The following is an 18,127-nucleotide window of genomic DNA, read 5'->3' on the forward strand; positions in this document are numbered from 1 at the left end:
TCAGGATCCGATACTGTCACTGGCTGGAAGAAGTCGACTGAGGAAGCCCAGCCCCGAGCATCAACTTCCACGGAAGGACCCGAAGAGAAAAAAGAACCGAGTCGACGTGGCTGAACGAGGAACCTTCAAATGGCGGGTTGCTGGACTCGGCCCGACTGGAAGAGATCCCGACCAGATGCTGCGACTGAAGGGATCGAGCCAGAATCACTTAAAAATGTCCATCGACTAGGGTTTGCGCAGGTGGAAGTCGCAATCGAAGGTATCTAGCTGCGACCTCTGGGTATGATTCATCAATTGGGCTCGACGTGGTTTGCTGAGGAGCAGCTCCGATCAGCTAGGCTTTAAGTATCGAACGACTCTGACCACCAATCGACGCTCCGATCTGCGATGGTTGACTCGACTGGCTGTCTTCGAACGGTGACTGGAATAAGATGAGGCATACAGCTTGGAGGTAACACTCGACGGTTGTCTAGACGGTTGCTATGATATCAAAGTTTGCAGCTCTACTGATCCCATGGTGGCTCCTGAAGAAGATTATGGTTGATTCTCGTTAATGATGGCTAGGATTTTGTCCCCTTGCTCTGATACCATGATGAAGAAAGAAAACGAGAAATGAACACACAGTTTACGTGGAAAACCCTAGAATAGGGAGAAAAAACCACGATTGAGACTTATTTTTATTATTGGTTTGAAACCCAAAGTACAAGAGAACAAACCAAATAAATAGGCAATGGGAAGCCCTAGGGTACAAGAAATTACGAAAAAAAACTCCTAGGGTAATATGCTATTTTCGACAATATAATAAGTTAAGCTTTTACAACATAGTACTTATATGTAATACACAACTATTACAGTGACTCACGTAGAGCTCAATCCACTGATCACCTAGGCTTCCCCTAGATGTGAGACTCATTCTCGAATATACTTAGACTCTCGGTAACTTTGATAATATTAGTGTTGAACACTTCGACTTCTGACAATGTGTAAGACTCCTCTCAACGTTGTTGTCTTTCCTTCAACTCATTGAACTCCCCTCACTGATGAATCTTAGGATCCCTCTAAGATGGAGATCTTCTTCTCCATAGCAATGACTTAGGCTTCCTCTAAGACCGTGAGAATCCCTTCTCGACAGTGACGGCTTAGGCTCCCCCTAAAACCATAATTATCTTCAACGTGTTGTACTCAACGGATGAAGAACTTGCACAGTGGAATATAGTGAACAAAGAGCAAAAACACAATGTTGCACAGTTCGACCACATAACAGAAAATGTCTTGCTCAAATAACAGAAGCGACAACACTAAATGTGGGCCAGAATTCTTCTTTTAAAAGCAAGGTCAAATAAGGAAAAAAAATTCCAAAAAAATGTTTCCCTTTTGTCAAAATAGGATCTACCATGAAAAAGAAAAATATTGATCAAAATACTTCTGCTAAGATTTTCCAGATAGGAAATAAAAATATTTCGTATATAAATTTCAGATTAGGAAAGAAAAATATTCTATAAGAAATACGACTTATCTGAGGCATAAGTTAAAATTTCATTTGAGACAACTGTGAAAACCCGCAGAAATTGCCTTGAGAAAAATGTAATGACAATCAACCAATCATCAACAATAGGCAGGACCTTAGATTTCCAAAGCCCCTTCCAAACCTACGAAAAAAATACCATTATTGGAGGAACTGGCTTCATGGGAATGAGTCAAAGCACTTTCAACTAGAAAAGCTCCCTTTTTATCTATATCCCAAATGATCTCCCTTGAAATTATTTTATTAGAGAGAAACGGCGATCCTCCCTTGAAATCCAAGGACCGCAGTCAAGCTGGATCAACTTGCCGTCCCCAGTTTGTTAATTGATACACATTATTAGAGAGATGCGACCTATAAAACGTCTATACCTTTTTATATATTTATAATCTTTCCACTCAGTCTTATAAATGTAATAGCAAATTAGAGCAAAAGTTTAAAATCTTAAATTTTCCATTCAAAATTTTGAATCCAAGACACACAAGACTATTAGCTAGGAGTAGTCGTCTTTTTGTTTCCTTCATTAACTTCATGCGTAGTTAGATTTTGTTGCCATATCCATTTAAATATATATATATATATATATATATATTAAGAATCCGTTCTGTAATTAATTAAAGTCTTTTTAGATAATTATTTTATTTTAAAAATTAAGACTATAAATCATCTTTGTTATCTACTTTTAACCTATGTTTTAATTGAGCCAAAATTTTAAAACTAAAAAAATAGTTTCTAAAATCTTATTTTTGTCTTTAGAATTTAGCTAAGAATTCAACTATTGTACTTAAGAAATACATAAATCATGATAACAAAATAAGAGAATATAGGCTTAATTTTCAAAAACAAAAAACAAAAAAATAAAAAGTGAAATAGTTACCAAACGAGACCTTAATTTTTAGTTTTTAAAAATTAAACCTATAAATATACTATTTAGAGCTTAGAGTTAATAGGTTAGGTAAGTGTTTTTAGAAAATTATGTCAAACTTTAAAAACTAAAAAAGTAATTTTGTCAAAAATTGTTTTTGTTTCTAAATTTAACTAGAATTCACATGTTTGTATAGGAATGATGAAAACAAGACTCGAGATTGGGTGAGATAATAAACACAAATTTCAAAAATAAAAAAAACCATCAAACATAATCTAAATTAATAAAAATTACTACATATTTTTAGTGTCCAAATTACCGATACAAAATAAGAGTAAGAGAATATCCACTTTATTATTAAACTAAAGTTGCATATTATACACGTCACTCACAAGTACCACGACTTATTACCACGATAACTAATCTTTTAACCATATCACTAATAACATTTAAAATTACATCAAAGTCCCCGAAAAAAGTGTAATACATGACCTAATAATAATATTAAAAGAAATATATTTTATGTTTATTTAGACCTACATGTGCCACGTGGACGATAACTTCTCAATCTTCTAGTATTTTGAAACCCATACCACGTGGTCTTGTGGAAGGAAGTGGCAAATGGGAACTGTCCCGGGCTTCACCTTCAACACTTGAAAAGCCAAATGTTTAGGGTTCCAAGCTGACGTGTCAGTGTGACACAGGGCTGCCACATCAGCTTTAGTCCCATCAGCGCTGACCAAACTAACCTTATAAGCACGTGTACGTTGCGTGAAATGACAATAAAACACAGCATATGGATAACTCAACTTATGACACGCAACTGCAGAGTCTGCCGTCGACGGTGATTTCTTTGCCAAATTCACAACCGTAAACGACTGCAAATCCGTCTCTTTCTCAACTTCCGTCGAGATCAACGTCACCTCCTTCCCCAACCTGGAAGTACTAAAATCGACCATCGACTCCAACGACGTAGCACAGATCTTATCTTCACCGATAACACCAGGGGCTTCGCATTCTTGGATCGTGTTTCGGATCGTCTCGGCCTCAAAACTCGTGGGGAGAATGGAGAATCGGGTGAGGATTTGGGGGAGTTTTTGGGAAGAGAAAGGGAGTGATGTGGCAACATGACGTGGCAAGAAACGAGTAGATGATGGTGTGGTTTGTTTAGGGAAATGAAGGGTAAATTTGGAATTAGGGTGGAGATTTTTTTCAAGAAAGAAAAGGGCTGTAGTTGGGTTATCGTGAAGTTGGGTTTCTGTGGCTGCATATAAGTAATTGAAGGGACTATAGCCTGGTTTAACTCCAACGTAAATTGCCTTACCTTTGTGACCGGCGTGGACGTTAACGCCTCCTTTACCGACGTTAACTGAACTGCCTCCTCCAGACTTTGGTTTTGGAGTGTGGACGTTAACTCCGCCTTTACCAACATTAACGGAGGTGCCTGTAGGTTTTCCCTTTCCGGTGTTGACCTTTACACCCCCTTTACCAACATTCACTGAAGTACTTTTTCCTTCTAGAAAGTCTACAAAATAAGATAATTAATTTCCTATTTTTTTTTCACGTTTCACATTAATAAAATATATTTTTTATTCTTTCAATAATACATATATAAAATAATTAGTAAATTGTAAGCTACACTCATCTTTATACATTTCACTTAATTATTTTATTATATTTTGTCACGTGACAATTTTTTTTAAAATTATGATAGGATGTACATCTTGGGATTTACCCAAAAATTTATCTTTCTAAGTATATTTGGTTTGAAATTAGTTAGGTTTTGTTTGACAACCATTTTGGCCTCGTTTGGTAACCATTTTGTTTTTTGTTTTTGTTTTTTAAAATTAAGTCTATGAACATTACTTCCCTCTAAAAATTTTTCTTTATTATTTACTTTTCACTAATGGTTTAAAAAATCAAGTCAAATTTTGAGAACTAGAAAAAATCAAGTCTATAGACACTACTTCTCTCCAAAAATTTTCCTTTATTATCTTTTTGTTTTTGGAATTTGGCTAAAAATTCAACAATTGTACTTAAGAAATATGAAAATCATTGTAAGAAATGTGCATGGAATACGCTTAACTTTCAAAAACAAAAACAAAAAACCAAATGGTTACCAAACGGGGCCTTTGTTTTTTGTTTTTGAAATTTGTGTTTGATTTTTTACAATTTTTTACTCACGGTTGTTTTCATAATTCTTATATAATTATTTGAATTCTTAGTCAATTTTTAAAAATCAAACCAAGTTTTTGAAAACTTCTTTCTTTAAATTCGGCTTTGGTTTTTAAGATTTTAGATATCCGAAATCTAGAAAACAAAACAAATAAACTAACAAATAAAAGTGATGTGTATAGGACTTTATTGTTTAGTTTTTTGAAATTTGAAAACTAGTGTTTTATGGTTTTAAAAGTAACCCACTAGATCTAAGTAGAAATATATTAGCAATTTTTTTTAGCTACGGTTGTCATGTCGTTATCTTGTTAGGGTTGACTTGAAACCATTTGAAAAAGGCTTTTAAAATTAGACCAATTTTATATTTTTATAGTCTTATTGCACTCATCTTTTAGTCTAAACAACATTAATAAAAATAAATCATATGATAAAAAAATATGAATTAATTTTATTTTTTAAACTATTCATGGATAAAGAGATACATGAGATTAAATCTAATCTAAGTTATACTTAATTATTGTCTTTTGAAATTAAACTCAAATTTTAATCTGGAAGCGAGTTTGGAATGATTAATGCATCAAAATTAATTTTATCATGTTCAAAATCATCACTTTTAATCTATCTTTTAATTATTTCTAGCATAAATTTAGGAAGTTTGAGAAAGATTTTGAAATAGTTAAAATCACTTTAAAACACTAATCATATGATTGTAGGAGAGAATCATAATTTAAAAACTAAAATCAAACATTTAAGTTGATTTTAAATGATATGTTTCGGAATATAGGTAACGACGTAAAAGTTAATATTAAAAAGCTCAAAGTTATTTTGAACATAATGAAAGTAATTCTCAACACAATTTCAAAATCACTCCAAACATGCATGTCTTAAACCGACGTTGAATATCTGAAATGGTTTTAACTATTTAAAAACACTCCTAAACATATACGAAAGTGATTTTAACAATTTCAAAACCATCCAATATTGACCTGAACTAAGGAGATCTGTAATAGCTTTCGGGATCGGGGTGTTCGGCAACACAGAACGCCAGTAGTCTTCAGGCGAGAGATCGGCATAACAAAAAACAGTTGCAAGCTGCAACAAAACAAAACCATGAAGAGAGATCAGAGATCATAACATATGAAACGAAATGGCTTAAGAACTTAATTGAAAAAGCTTACGGAAAGTAAAACAAATATGAGTGAAAACCGAAACTCCATTGAAGCAAACCACAGTGAATAAAGCTCTGAAAAGAAAGGAAGGGGAAATTATATGAATTAAAATGATATGGAAATGAGTGGGCGAGATTTATAAGGAAGGATTGAAGTAGAGGGGAAAGCAACGTTTGTCAAAATAGTAACTTCCAACTGCCTGCGCCTCAACAACTTAAATGGGCTATTATGTCGTATGGGACAGGTGGATTATAGAGCACAATTTCGAAATGGTACTACATCATCCTTTTAATCAATTCTAAATTATTCTAATCTCACAAATTTTGTAATTTTGAATTTAGTTTTCATGGGTTATAATTAAAATTTAGTCAGTATGGTTTGATAAAATTGTTGTAGATAGTCTGTATGATAGAGACTGTTTATGAGAATTTTATTAAACCATATGGATTATTCATGAGGTATTATCGAACCATAATAATTATGACTTTTAAAATAAGAGGGTCTAAATTCTAACTTTTTCCACATCATAGGGATCAAATTTGTAATTTAATATTTTTGTTTATTTTTTTCATGTTACTTTAAAAAAATAATTAAATACAACTATTTGGTAATCATTTTGTTTTTTGTTTTTGTTTTTTAAAATTAAGTCTATTTCATCTGCATTTCTTATCATGATTTGTATTATTTTTTAAAAAAAAAAAATTGATCTTGGAGATTGTATAATGCTTACTCTCAAACTATTTGTTTATACAATAGTAATATTCTTTGTTTCTCTCTTCATTTTCATATTCCTATCTAATGACTTGGGATGTAATTTGAGGCGTCAAGAATTAAAAAAAAATCTAATTTTTTTCCTTGTTTGATTTTGAAATTTTCTTAACATTTTATCTATTCTACATCTTTTCTCAACTATAAAAAATACCAAGTAATTGACAGAAACGGAAAGAGAGGGATTTGAATCCTCGGTACAAAAAAATCGTACAATGGATTAGCACGCTTTAGTTCACTCAGCCATCTCTCAGCCATCTCTCCCCAAATTGAAAAAGGATAATTACTATGATACATCCTATTCCTTAGCCGAAAAAATGTGTGGCCATGAAATAGGGATTAAGTGGAACAAAATTGACTAGGTGATAGAGTCATGAAAACACCAGTTTGGACCTTAGCTCCATGAAACAATATATTACTGCTGAAACATGGAAGAATTGAAATCTTAGATCAAAACATTATGTATGGATGGTATGAATTACCTAAACAAGAATTCTTGAGCAACAAACACCAAACTCCGAAAAAAATTTATTCTTTCGTTTATATTTATTTTGGTTAAAGGATAAACATTTCTTTGTCTTTTTTTCATTATGTTCAGTCATTGAATAAGCATTAAGTAAGTGATAATCGAAGGATTCTGCATTAAATAAGTGATAATTTGAAGAATTCTTACTTAGGGAATTTTTGAACTTTTTTGGAAGGTTTTTTTTTTATTGAATCATCGTGGTTCTAGTCTAAATCTAAGGTTTTAATTGATTCATACGGTCTTAACAAGAGAATTCCTATCAATAATAAAGAAAAAAAGAGTAGAGTCGCATTACATACAAATAATAATAAAAAAAAAAGGTAAATAGAAGATTCAAGAGGCCCCTAATGATCAATATAAATACGAATGAGCCGACTTAGAGCATGACTTCTTTCAACTATTCTATTATTGGTTCTTAGTAATAGTGATAGAATGAGTTGTCTAGAGTAGAGAAGAGAGCACATTCAATCGACGATTTATTTCTAGCTTTCCCTGCTTGGCCAAGATGTGTTAAACGAAACCTTCTTTAAAAATGTCTCTAAAGGTGGATATTGGAACTACTGGTCCGCTGCTTTGACTTTTTCTTTTTCGAACTACTATGAGTGTCCTAGTAGGGTCTTCTGCCAGACTTAAGCAGTCGCTAACCCTTGCTATTCGATGGTATGTCTCGCTCCACTCTAAGCCGACCCTACCCTTTGGAGTCATTTTTGCTCTCCTAGCGAAACAAAACAAGGGCCATTTAACTAATGACTCAATCCTTTTCTATGGTGTTAACTTGATAGTGCATACAACTCTACAATGGAATTCATTTTTACCTTTCTGCGAAGGAATATAAAATAGAGGATCTAGCAGACTCAAAGCAATAAATGATCCCATAACCACCCTTCCCTTTTTTTAGTAATTTTAAAATACGATGATGGTTCGGGATTGGTATCTTAGATTGTGCACGTGAAAAGCAGTAGCATTAGCAGAAGCAGTAAGATCCAATAAGAAGCCACTGAATCTGCTAGATCGAATGTTGAGTTTTTTTAATTTGAATCTCTTGTCAGGCGCAAATAAGATGATAAGAAAGTCAGTCTCTTTCGTTCACTTGATCCATTACCCGAAGAGGTCCAATCCTCCATTCCACCCCCTGTCAGTTTCAGCCAGAGCAGAGCATTTAGGCTATCTTAGGTGGTTGACCAAATCAAGGTTTTGAACCAATGACACAGATGACCTAGGACCAAAGTCGTATGCTCTCAAATCTCTTTTATACCATGATCAATGCCCCAGTTGATCCTGTACATATGACCCGCTATCAGGAAAAGAATAGTAATGGCTAAATGATGATGTGCAATATCGGTTAACCATAGACCCCTGGTTACTGGATCTAATCTTTCGCGAAAAGTCAGAAATTCTGCATATTTTGACTGGGTGACTCTCGGTCTCTCTAATGCATAAATGGTTGGAAATTTCATCATCTTTGGTAAAATCAATTCTACTACGTAGACATTCATAAACTGCTCTACCATAATTCTTAGCGGATAATCCTAATTTTGATTTAATAGTACATCCCAATAGAGGGCGACCATATTTGTTCAATTTATCTTTTACAACCTGAATACCATGAGGTAGGCCTTGGAAAGTTTTAATATAAGTAGTAGGATTTGCAAATCTTTTGGACGTAGAGCATGTAGAACCTTGAATCCAAATACATTGCCGACAATAGAAGTAAACATGTTAGTAACATAACCTTCTTCAAAAAGGTCTAGAGGATAAGCTACATAAGCAATATATTGATTTTCTTCTCCAGGAATAGGCTTGATTTCATAGCATTCTCCTTTGTAACGATCAAGACTGATAAGCCCATCAGTCCACACAATTGTCCATGTACCAGGAGAAGATTCAGCAGCTACAACGGCCTCTACTTCCTCAGTGGAGCTCCTGGTTGAGGAGTTACTCGGAATGCTACAAGATATCAGTATTTTTGGTTTCATATTCAAGAGTATATTAAGTCAATTTATAATCTTCAACGCCAGCTTTGAATTCAACACTTGCTTTAGTCTCTGGTTGTGGTGACATAAGTCCCTCCCTACAATTCATGAATTAAGAATTCTCGCAACAACAAGGTCTACTCGACATGAATTAGGAGTTAATGAAACCCTTTATAGGAATTCTTTCACAAAATTCTCAACTAATATTATCAACTAATTAGAATGGTTCGTTTTTAGACCATGGTATTTGATTCACCAAATACAACATTATTGTATATACTATTTCATATGTATGGCACAACCCAATCTTTTTTTTTTTTTTTAATTGTAATATAGTCTTTTTCCTCAAAATATTAAAATAAAAAAAAATTCACTCTTGACAATGATATATGTTGTATTATGTAAATCCTAGATGTGAAAATATGCGAAATTCCTATGAAAAAAAAAAGAGAGAAAGGGTATAGGTAGAAAAAAGAAAAAACTAATAGATTATACCTAAATCGATATGCTGAAATAAGAAATAAGGACTAAAGAAATGAAAAAAAAAATGACTCATAAATGGAGTTTAGGTTCGAATTCCATAGATAATATGGATGGTAATGTATATAATGATAGGCAAATGAATGACTTCGAAAGATTTTTATCCATCCACTTGATATTTTGAAAATGGGTTGGTTGAACTTGCAATTTGACTCATTCAAATGGCATAAGTCAACAATGAAATTTGTTTCCATTGGACGGTACCAACGAAATCGAGTGCGAACTCTTATTTCATTTTTTTTTTAATTAACCGATCAACTTTCTTTTCCATCGAACATTTATTTTAGATTTCAATAATTTTTTAAATAAAAAAAATTCGACATATTTCATTTTATTATGAGAATAAATCCACGACTTCTGGTCCTAAAGTTTCCACGCTTGAAAAAAAACAACTTGTGATGTAGCGCTCAAATCATTGGTCCAACACTAGATATAGCTTTTCCCCAGGTAAAATGTTTAATATTCACAACGCTTTGATAGTTAAAGGTCAAGATACTGTCAATCAAGAAATTAATGTGACTTATGAAGTACGACAATTATTAGAAAAAAAAAATCAAGTTAGAGCTTTAGTTATGAGTGCTATGAGAGGAATGGAAGTGATTGACACAAGAGTTCCTCTGATGTTCCAGTTGGCAGAGTGACTCTCCACCGAATTTTCAACGTGCTTGGAGAGCCTATTGATAATTTGGGTCCTGTAGATACTCGCACAACATCTCCTATTCATAGATCCGCCCCTGCTTTTATACCGCTAGATACAAAATTATCTATTTTTTTGAACATGAATTAAAGTAGTGGATCTTTTAGTCCCTTATCGAGGTGGAGGAAAAATAGGACTATTCGAGGGGCTGAAGTGGGTAAAACAATACTCATTATGGAATTGATCAACAACATTGTCAAAGTTCATGGAGTTGTATCCATATTTGGAGGAGTAGGTGAACGTACTCATGAAGGAAATGATCTTTACATCGAAATGAAAGAATCTGGAGTAATTAATGAAGAAAATATTGCAGAATCAAAAGTGGCTCTAGTCTACGATTAGATGAATGAACCATCGGGAGCTCGTATGAGAGTTAGTTTAACTGCCCTAACTATGGCGGAATATTTCCCATATGTTAATGAACAAGACATACTTCTATTTATCGATAATATCTTCCATTTTGTTCAAGCGGGATCCAAAATATCCACGTTATTGGGTAGAATGCCTTTGGCTTTGGGTTATCAACCCACTCTAGTACCAAAATGGGTTCCTTATAAGAAAGAATTACTTCTACCAAGGAATAGTCCATAACTTCTATTCAAGTTGTTTATGTATCTGCGGACGATTTGACCGATCCTGCTCGTGCCACCACATTTTCACATTTAGATGCTACTACAGTACTATCAAAAGGATTATCTGCCAAAGGTATCTATCCAATAGTAGATCCTTTAGATTCAACCTCGACTATGCTACAACCTCAAATTATTGGTGAAGAACATTATGAAACTGCGCAAAGAGTATATGAGCAAATGCCTGAACCAAAATATATTATTGCTATGGGAGCATGTATAATTACAGGAGGGATGTTTAATACCAATTCTTATAGTATTGTTCGGGGAGTCGATAAGTTAATTCTTGTCGATATGTATTTTTTGGATTTTCTACCTAAACCCGAAGCTGTTATAAATGCTATAACAAAACTTCATAAGAAAATATCTCGAGAAATCTATGAAGATTGAATTAAGTCTCGAGAGGAGAATCAATGTTTTACTACCAACCACAAATTTCATGTTGGCCCAAATACTCATACTGAAAATTGCGGTCAAGGATTACTCTATCAACCATCATCTACTTCAGAGATCGTCCCTCCTGAAACTTTTTTCAAATACAAAAGTATAGTCTCTTCCAACGAATTAATAAATTAGCAGTATACTTTTATAAAAAACGATAAAGAACGAGTGAATATTCATAAATTTTTCATTGTAAATGGGAAATACTTATACAAATAAAAATAAAAAATGGAGGGGGTGAGAGAAATAAAAAAGATGCAGGGTCTTTATCTTCTTGGCTAGTCAAACATGGATTGGTTCATAGATCTTTGGGTTTCAATTACCAAGGACTAGAGACTTTACAAATAAAGCCTGAGGAATGACATTCCATTGCAGTCATTTTATATGTATATGGTTACAATTATCTACGTTACCAATGTGTTTATGATATAACACCAGGTGGACTGTTAGCTAGTGTGTATCATCTTACAAGTATTGAGTATGGTATAGATCAACTGGAAGAGGTATGCATAAAAGTATTTGCTGCAAGGATAAATCCTAGAATTCCGTTTATTTTCCGAGATTAGAAAAGTGCAAATTTTCCCGAAAGTGAATCTTATGATATGTTGGGAATTTTTTATGATAATCATCTACGTCTAAAGCGTATTTTAATGCCTGAAAGTTAGGTAGGACGGCCCTTACATAATGATTATATTACCTCCAATTTTTATGAAATACAAGATGCTCATTCCCTATTGCAATCATTTTATATGTATATGGCTCTTTTCATTCAATAAAAAATTGCGATTAACTTTGATTCCCTCCCTTGAATCGTACTTTGAGATGAAAGGAAGACAAACGGGAGGGGGGGTGGGTTGGCTAAATACAGTGATTAAATTCTTATCAATTTCTAAAAACAACTTTTTTAAAGCTACTTTTGTTAGTTCTCAAAATTGGCTTAGTTTTTTAAACCATTAGTGAAAAGTAGATAACAAATGAAAAAATTTAGAGATGGAAATCGAGTCCAGAAGCTTAATTTTTTTTTAAAAAAAAAAAAAAGAAAAAAAAGTTACCAAATGGGGCCTTACTTACAACATTTGGGTTTATCTTTTTTTCTTTTTTTCTTTCTTTTCTTTCTTTAATACAACAATAGTGGGAGATTAAACTTTTGACTTTAGAGAAGAAGGTTATATCAATTACCCTTTAGCTAAGTTCACTTTTACATATTTGGTTTAAAAATGCTTTTCATCCCTAAACTCTTTTTAAGAAAAAATAACAATCTAGTATCTAGATTGTTACATATATAAAAGATTAGGGGCTAAAAGTATTTTAACCAATAAATTTTTAAACCTTCACTTTTGGATTTAGGTTATAAGAGTCATTGACATATTAAAAAAAAATTAAAATAATAATAATAATAATTGTAGGTCAAAAAGATTATAAACTTTTAAATTTGTGTCAACTAGACATGAGATTTTTTTTTTCTTTTTTAATATTGAGTATGCCAAAAAAATGTGAGACCTAAAGTTAAAATTAATTTAGAAATTTTTTTACAAATAAACAAATATAAAACTATTTACAAAAATAGCAAAAAAAAAAGGTCTATCAGTGATAGAAACCGATAAAAGTCTATCATTGATAGATGTTTATAGAAATCTATTAGTATCTATCCGTCATAAAAATTGATAGAAGTTTAAAATGATTAAATTTTACTATTTTATGTAAGTATTTTTTCGTATATTTTTATTTTAAAAAATTTCCGTTAATTTATTAAACACAAAACCGATAGCTTTTTAAAGTTTGAAAATGATATGGGTAGTGACCTAAAAGTCTACTGATATTTATAATTTAACCAAAAAGGAATTAATAAAATAAATTTATTTTTCCATCCGGGTGCAAATATGAATTAATAAAACATAGAAACACGATAGAAAAATACATGTTATTTAATTTTGTAACTTTTCAAAAAAAAAAAAAAATACAAAATTATGATACTTCGTACCAACATTTATTGGGTATGGTGTGAATTATTTCATCATCGCCGTCGATATAGCTTTTCGAATGCATCTAAAAAATGATAAACTATTTAAAATCATATACAGCATACGCACGTGATTTAACACGTATAACATTGATAAACTATTCAAACATTTTTTTTTAGTATCTACCGTTTACACTTTATTACATGCACGAATATATATATATATATATGACAAGTCTATTTTCAAATATAAAAAAATAATCAAATTATTTATAAATAATAATAAAATATCATAATTTATCTATGATAAATCGGATAGACTATTGCAAATAAATTGTGATATAAATTTTTTCAATTATTTTATTATTTAAAATAATTTCTCCGTATGACAACATATATCATTGTAAAAGTGAAGTTTACAAGGAATAAATGATTTATCTAATAAATAGTATTTATAATTACAAATACTAACCCGCGGAATAGTCTATGTAGTTTAAGAGTAAGAAATAAGTAAGCTCTAGTGCAATTTGTGTCTAATATATAGTTTCATGTATTTTAAAAAGTGTGTTAAATTCCTAAAATTTAAATGTCTAATAATTCCTCGATGATAGCTCATTAATGTGTACAACAATTTTGTAAATTTAATAATTCATTGAACACGTAATTGAATTTTTTTTTTATGTTTTATTAGATGTAAAATTCAATTTTGGGAATAATCAATTTGTTGATTTAGAAAACAAGTATTGAATATGTCAGAAATATATTAAATACAAAATTAAGATTTTAATGTTCTATTTGACATTATGAAATTCAATACATAATATGCTTAACTATCAAAATTAAGGTCTCGTATGATAATTATTTGACTTCATTAGGTTTGTTTTCTCAGAACTTCATTATCATAGTTTTCGGACCCGTTTGGATTAAATAGAGAAAAAATATATTTTTTAACAAAGAGTCTGTTTTGATTGACTTGAGAAAAAATATCTTTCAATTTTTTTTATTTAAACACTTTTAATAAAAGTGACTAAAACACATTTGAAAAGCTATTTTGAGTAGTTGTTAAACACTCCAATTTCTTCTAAAATAATTTATTTACACTTCAAAGTGAGTTAATGATTGAATAAGGCTGGAAAGTTTGGTTGGGAATCGGAATTGTCCTTTGGACTTCCCTTTTCTGTTTTCTTCTATGTATTATTGCCTCAATGATAAAAATGGATACTACAACCTTTTTTTATACAAGTTTTGACCTAATTATAACAATGGTAATGATACAAAGAGGAATAGAAATATTACAAGTGGTACACTATGATTGGAGAGTGGTAAACTAACTTTTAACTACCTTGGTGAGTCACTCCTTCTTCCTCTACCTTGGTCTTTCCTTTTTCATTTCTTATTTCTTCTCTAACATCCCCCCTCAAACTAGATGGTACTTCAAGTACTCCTAGTTTGGCTCGTAATGTATAGAAGTGTGTGTTGTTGAGTGGCTTTGTGAGACAATCAACAATTTGATCGGTCGACGGTACATAGCGAATATTGATGTGGCCTTTGAGAACATGGTCTCGGATGAAGTGAATATCAATTTCGATATGTTTAGTTCGAGAATGAAACACCGGATTTGTTGCTAATGCACCTGCTCCTGGGTTGTCACACCATATAGTAGGTCTAGTGTTGGACTTTAATCCCATCTCACCTAGTAGTTGTTGAAGCCAGAGTACTTCTGAGGTGGCATGAGCAAGTGCTCTATACTCAGATTCAGTGCTTGACCTTGCTACCACAACTTGTTTCCTCGAGGACCAGGACACGATATCATTTCCCACAAAAGTACAATAGGTTGCTACTGATTTTCTATCATCTAGGTTGGAAGCCCAGTTGACATCCGAGTAGGCAGAAATATGGAGATTCAGGCTTGGTTGAAAGTATATTCCATAATGTTTGGTGCCACTGATATACCGAAGCACCCTTTTTGCTGCTTGCCAATGAACATCAGTTGGGGATTGCAGGAACTGACTCAGTTGATTGACAGCATATGTGATGTTGGGCATTGTGTGTGTTAAGTATTGAAGGGCTCCTATGATGCTTCGATATATAAATGGTTCAGACAAAGGTTAGCTAGCCGCTTTATACAATTTACAACCTTGAACTGTTGGTGAGAGAACTTTCACATCAGACATGTTAAACTTTTGCAGTAAATCATCAACATACTTCAACTGATTTATCAGAAGGCCAGATTCCAGATAGTGTACTTGAATTCCCAGAAAGTATCTAAGTTGGCCAAGGTCTTTAAGTGCAAAATGTATGTCCAGTGTTTGTATGAGGTATTCTGTAAGTTTTTTGTTGTTACCTGTGACTATAACATCGTTTACATAGACAAGAAGATAGATTACCGAGCCTTCCTTGTGGTAGATGAAGAGAGAAGTGTCGGATCTTGACTGATAGATTACCGAGCCTTTCTTATGATAGTTTTGTCTTGCATCTGGGTGATCGTTCTACACAATGGGGCCTGAATGATCGTGTTTTCTGTCGTTTGAGCGATCGTACTAAACGATGGAGGTTGAACGATCATATTGCCTGGCATCTGGGCGATCATTCTCTGCGATTGTCCTGTCTTAGTGATCGTTGTGTCTTTTATAGAACTTGTCGTCTGGGCGATCAGACTAAACGATGGTTGTTTAGCGATCGTTGGTCCAGTCGTCTGGACTATCATGGTGCACGATTGATTTGCAAATGGAAACTCTTGTTCATCAAACTTCACATGTCTGCTTGTATAGATCCTGCCAGACAGACTGAGGCATCTGTACCCTTTATGGAGTGAGTTGGGACCAATTTACACACATTTCTTCTATTGTAATTGGAATTTTTTACTGTGATAAGGTCGTAGATACGGGTAGCAGGCACACCCGAAGGTCCTGAGATTAAGAAAATCAAGGTTAGACCCAAACAAGATAGTAGCGGGTGATTTACCTTGTAAGATCGAGGTAGGCATGCCATTAATGAGATAGGAAGCAGTAGAGAATGCCTCCCACCAAAAGCTTAAAGGCATGGATGCCTGTGTAAGCAGCGTGAGCCCTGTTTCTATAATGTGTTGATGCTTGCGCTCAGCCCTGCCATTTTGTGTTGAGGTATTCAGACAGGACTTCCTAGTTAAAATTCCTTTAGTCTGATATAGGTGGTGTATTTTGTCATATTCTTTCCCATTATCTAACTGTAATTTCTTTATGACGGTGTTGAATTGAGTTTGTATTAGTTGTAGGAAGTATTGAAAAGCTGCCAGTGTTCCACTTTTCTGTTTCAAAGGATATAGCCACACATATTTGCTGTGATCGTCTAAGAAGGAAATATAATATCGATATCCATTAGTAGATTCAATAGGAGCAGACCCCCATACATCAGTATGTATTAATTCAAGTATGTTAGAAGCTTGAGACTGAGAATTTGGAAATGGTCAGGCAGATAACTTTCCCAATTGACAAGAATGACAAAACTGATTTCCTTCATTTGATTTAACAGGGAGTTTACATTCTCTAATCACATATTCTAAAGTTTTGACTGATGGATGTCCTAGTCTCCTATGCCAAACAACTCTTGACTCAACTACAATAATCTTCACTCCTGATAGAATTATAGCAGTTGACTGGTTATTTTTGTACTAAGCTGATCTTTGGTCCTCTGCAGCATCATGTTTCACTCCAGCCTCTCGAAGTTTGTACAGCCCTCGGTCAAGCTCCCCTTTCAGCAATATTCTACCCGTATCCTTGTCCTTAATGACACAACAACCAGTGTGAAATTCAACTACCATGGCATTATCATGTGCTAATTTTGATATACTAATGAGATTATTGGCTATGTTAGGCACACACAAGACATCATGCAAGATAAATTCATTCCTTCCATCAGACAAGCAAGATTGACCAGTGTGAGTTATGTGTAATTGTTCACCATTACCTACAGTTACCAATTTATTACCTTCATATTCGGTTGATTATTGATATTGTTGTAGTCTGGAGTGACATGGTTGGTAGCCCCACTGTCTATGTACCAATTTGGATAAGTTATTGTTTCTGGTGTGGCCATGAAGGGGTTGGAGGGTTGAGCTGCCATGAACAGGGCAGTTGTGTTGTTGTTGGGGCCGACTGACCCTTGGTTTCCTCTGCCTTGTCCAGTCGTCTGTGAGTATTCTTTGTCATATCTATGATAACATACCAGGGCTGAGTGACCATACTTCCCGCACACTTGGTATGTTGGTCTGTTTGAATTATTGTGGCAACCTCTTCCTCGACCTCGACCACCTCATTGTCCATTAAACGGGTTGTGACTGTTGTTACTACCTTTGGAGTTATTTCCCTATTGTCGACCTTCATTAAATGAGGGATTGAAGTATGGTTTACCACCATTTAGATTCATGCTAAATGCTACATTGACAAAGGGTTGTTGTGCAAAAGTACTATGTATTTTGATAGAGTTTTGATGCTCCAATCTTTTTTCATAAGTCAGTAACTCAGATTGCATATCTAGCCATGATATACCTGGTTTACCTTGGATGCCTACTACCACCAGATTGTATTCTTCATCTAGACCGAGAAGGACTTGTGAGATGAGGGTTCTTGTCGACACAGGGCTACTAGTTTGTGCTAGATTGTCGGAATGAAGTTTCATCAGTTTGAGATACCCACTCATCTTTTGGCCTCCTTTCCTTGTCTGTTGAAAGAGTTGTCTCAAGTAATCTTCTTCTGCTCTTGATTGAACTCCGAACAGCTCTTGAATAGCCTGCCACAATTCCTTGGCAGTTTCATATCCCATGAGTTGAACAGCCACATCCAGTGCCATCGAATTGTATAGTCATCCCAGCAAGAGTTGGTCGA

General features: G+C 33.6%; 1 protein-coding gene across 1 annotated transcript; it reads right to left on the reverse strand.

Annotated features, from left to right (window-relative positions):
* Window positions 1-2,722: 2,722 nt before the first annotated feature.
* On the reverse strand, window positions 2,723-5,920 carry RD22 (BURP domain-containing protein). The gene is made up of 3 exons (XM_039042481.2): window positions 5,741-5,920; window positions 5,549-5,654; window positions 2,723-3,912 (listed from the first exon to the last, which is right to left on the reverse strand). Exons 1-3 carry the CDS (start codon window positions 5,777-5,779, stop codon window positions 2,960-2,962), a joined length of 1,098 nt encoding a protein of 365 aa, XP_038898409.1. The 5' UTR covers window positions 5,780-5,920; the 3' UTR covers window positions 2,723-2,959.
* Between the last annotated feature and the right edge of the window lie 12,207 nt (window positions 5,921-18,127).

The sequence above is a fragment of the Benincasa hispida genome, chromosome 9 (assembly GCF_027475165.1).
Source record: "Benincasa hispida cultivar pf3 chromosome 9, pf3_genome.v1.1, whole genome shotgun sequence".
In the NCBI taxonomy this organism is placed as follows: Eukaryota; Viridiplantae; Streptophyta; class Magnoliopsida; order Cucurbitales; family Cucurbitaceae; genus Benincasa; species Benincasa hispida.

Coding starts and splice junctions, on each gene's coding strand:
- RD22 (XM_039042481.2), bottom strand. CDS start 5,779: ATGGAGTTTCGGTTTTCACTCATATTTGTTTTACTTTCC. Junction 5,655..5,740: donor TCATATTTGTTTTACTTTCC/GTAAGCTTTTTC, acceptor GTTTTGTTGCAG/CTTGCAACTGTTTTTTGTTA. Junction 3,913..5,548: donor TACAGATCTCCTTAGTTCAG/GTCAATATTGGA, acceptor CTTATTTTGTAG/ACTTTCTAGAAGGAAAAAGT.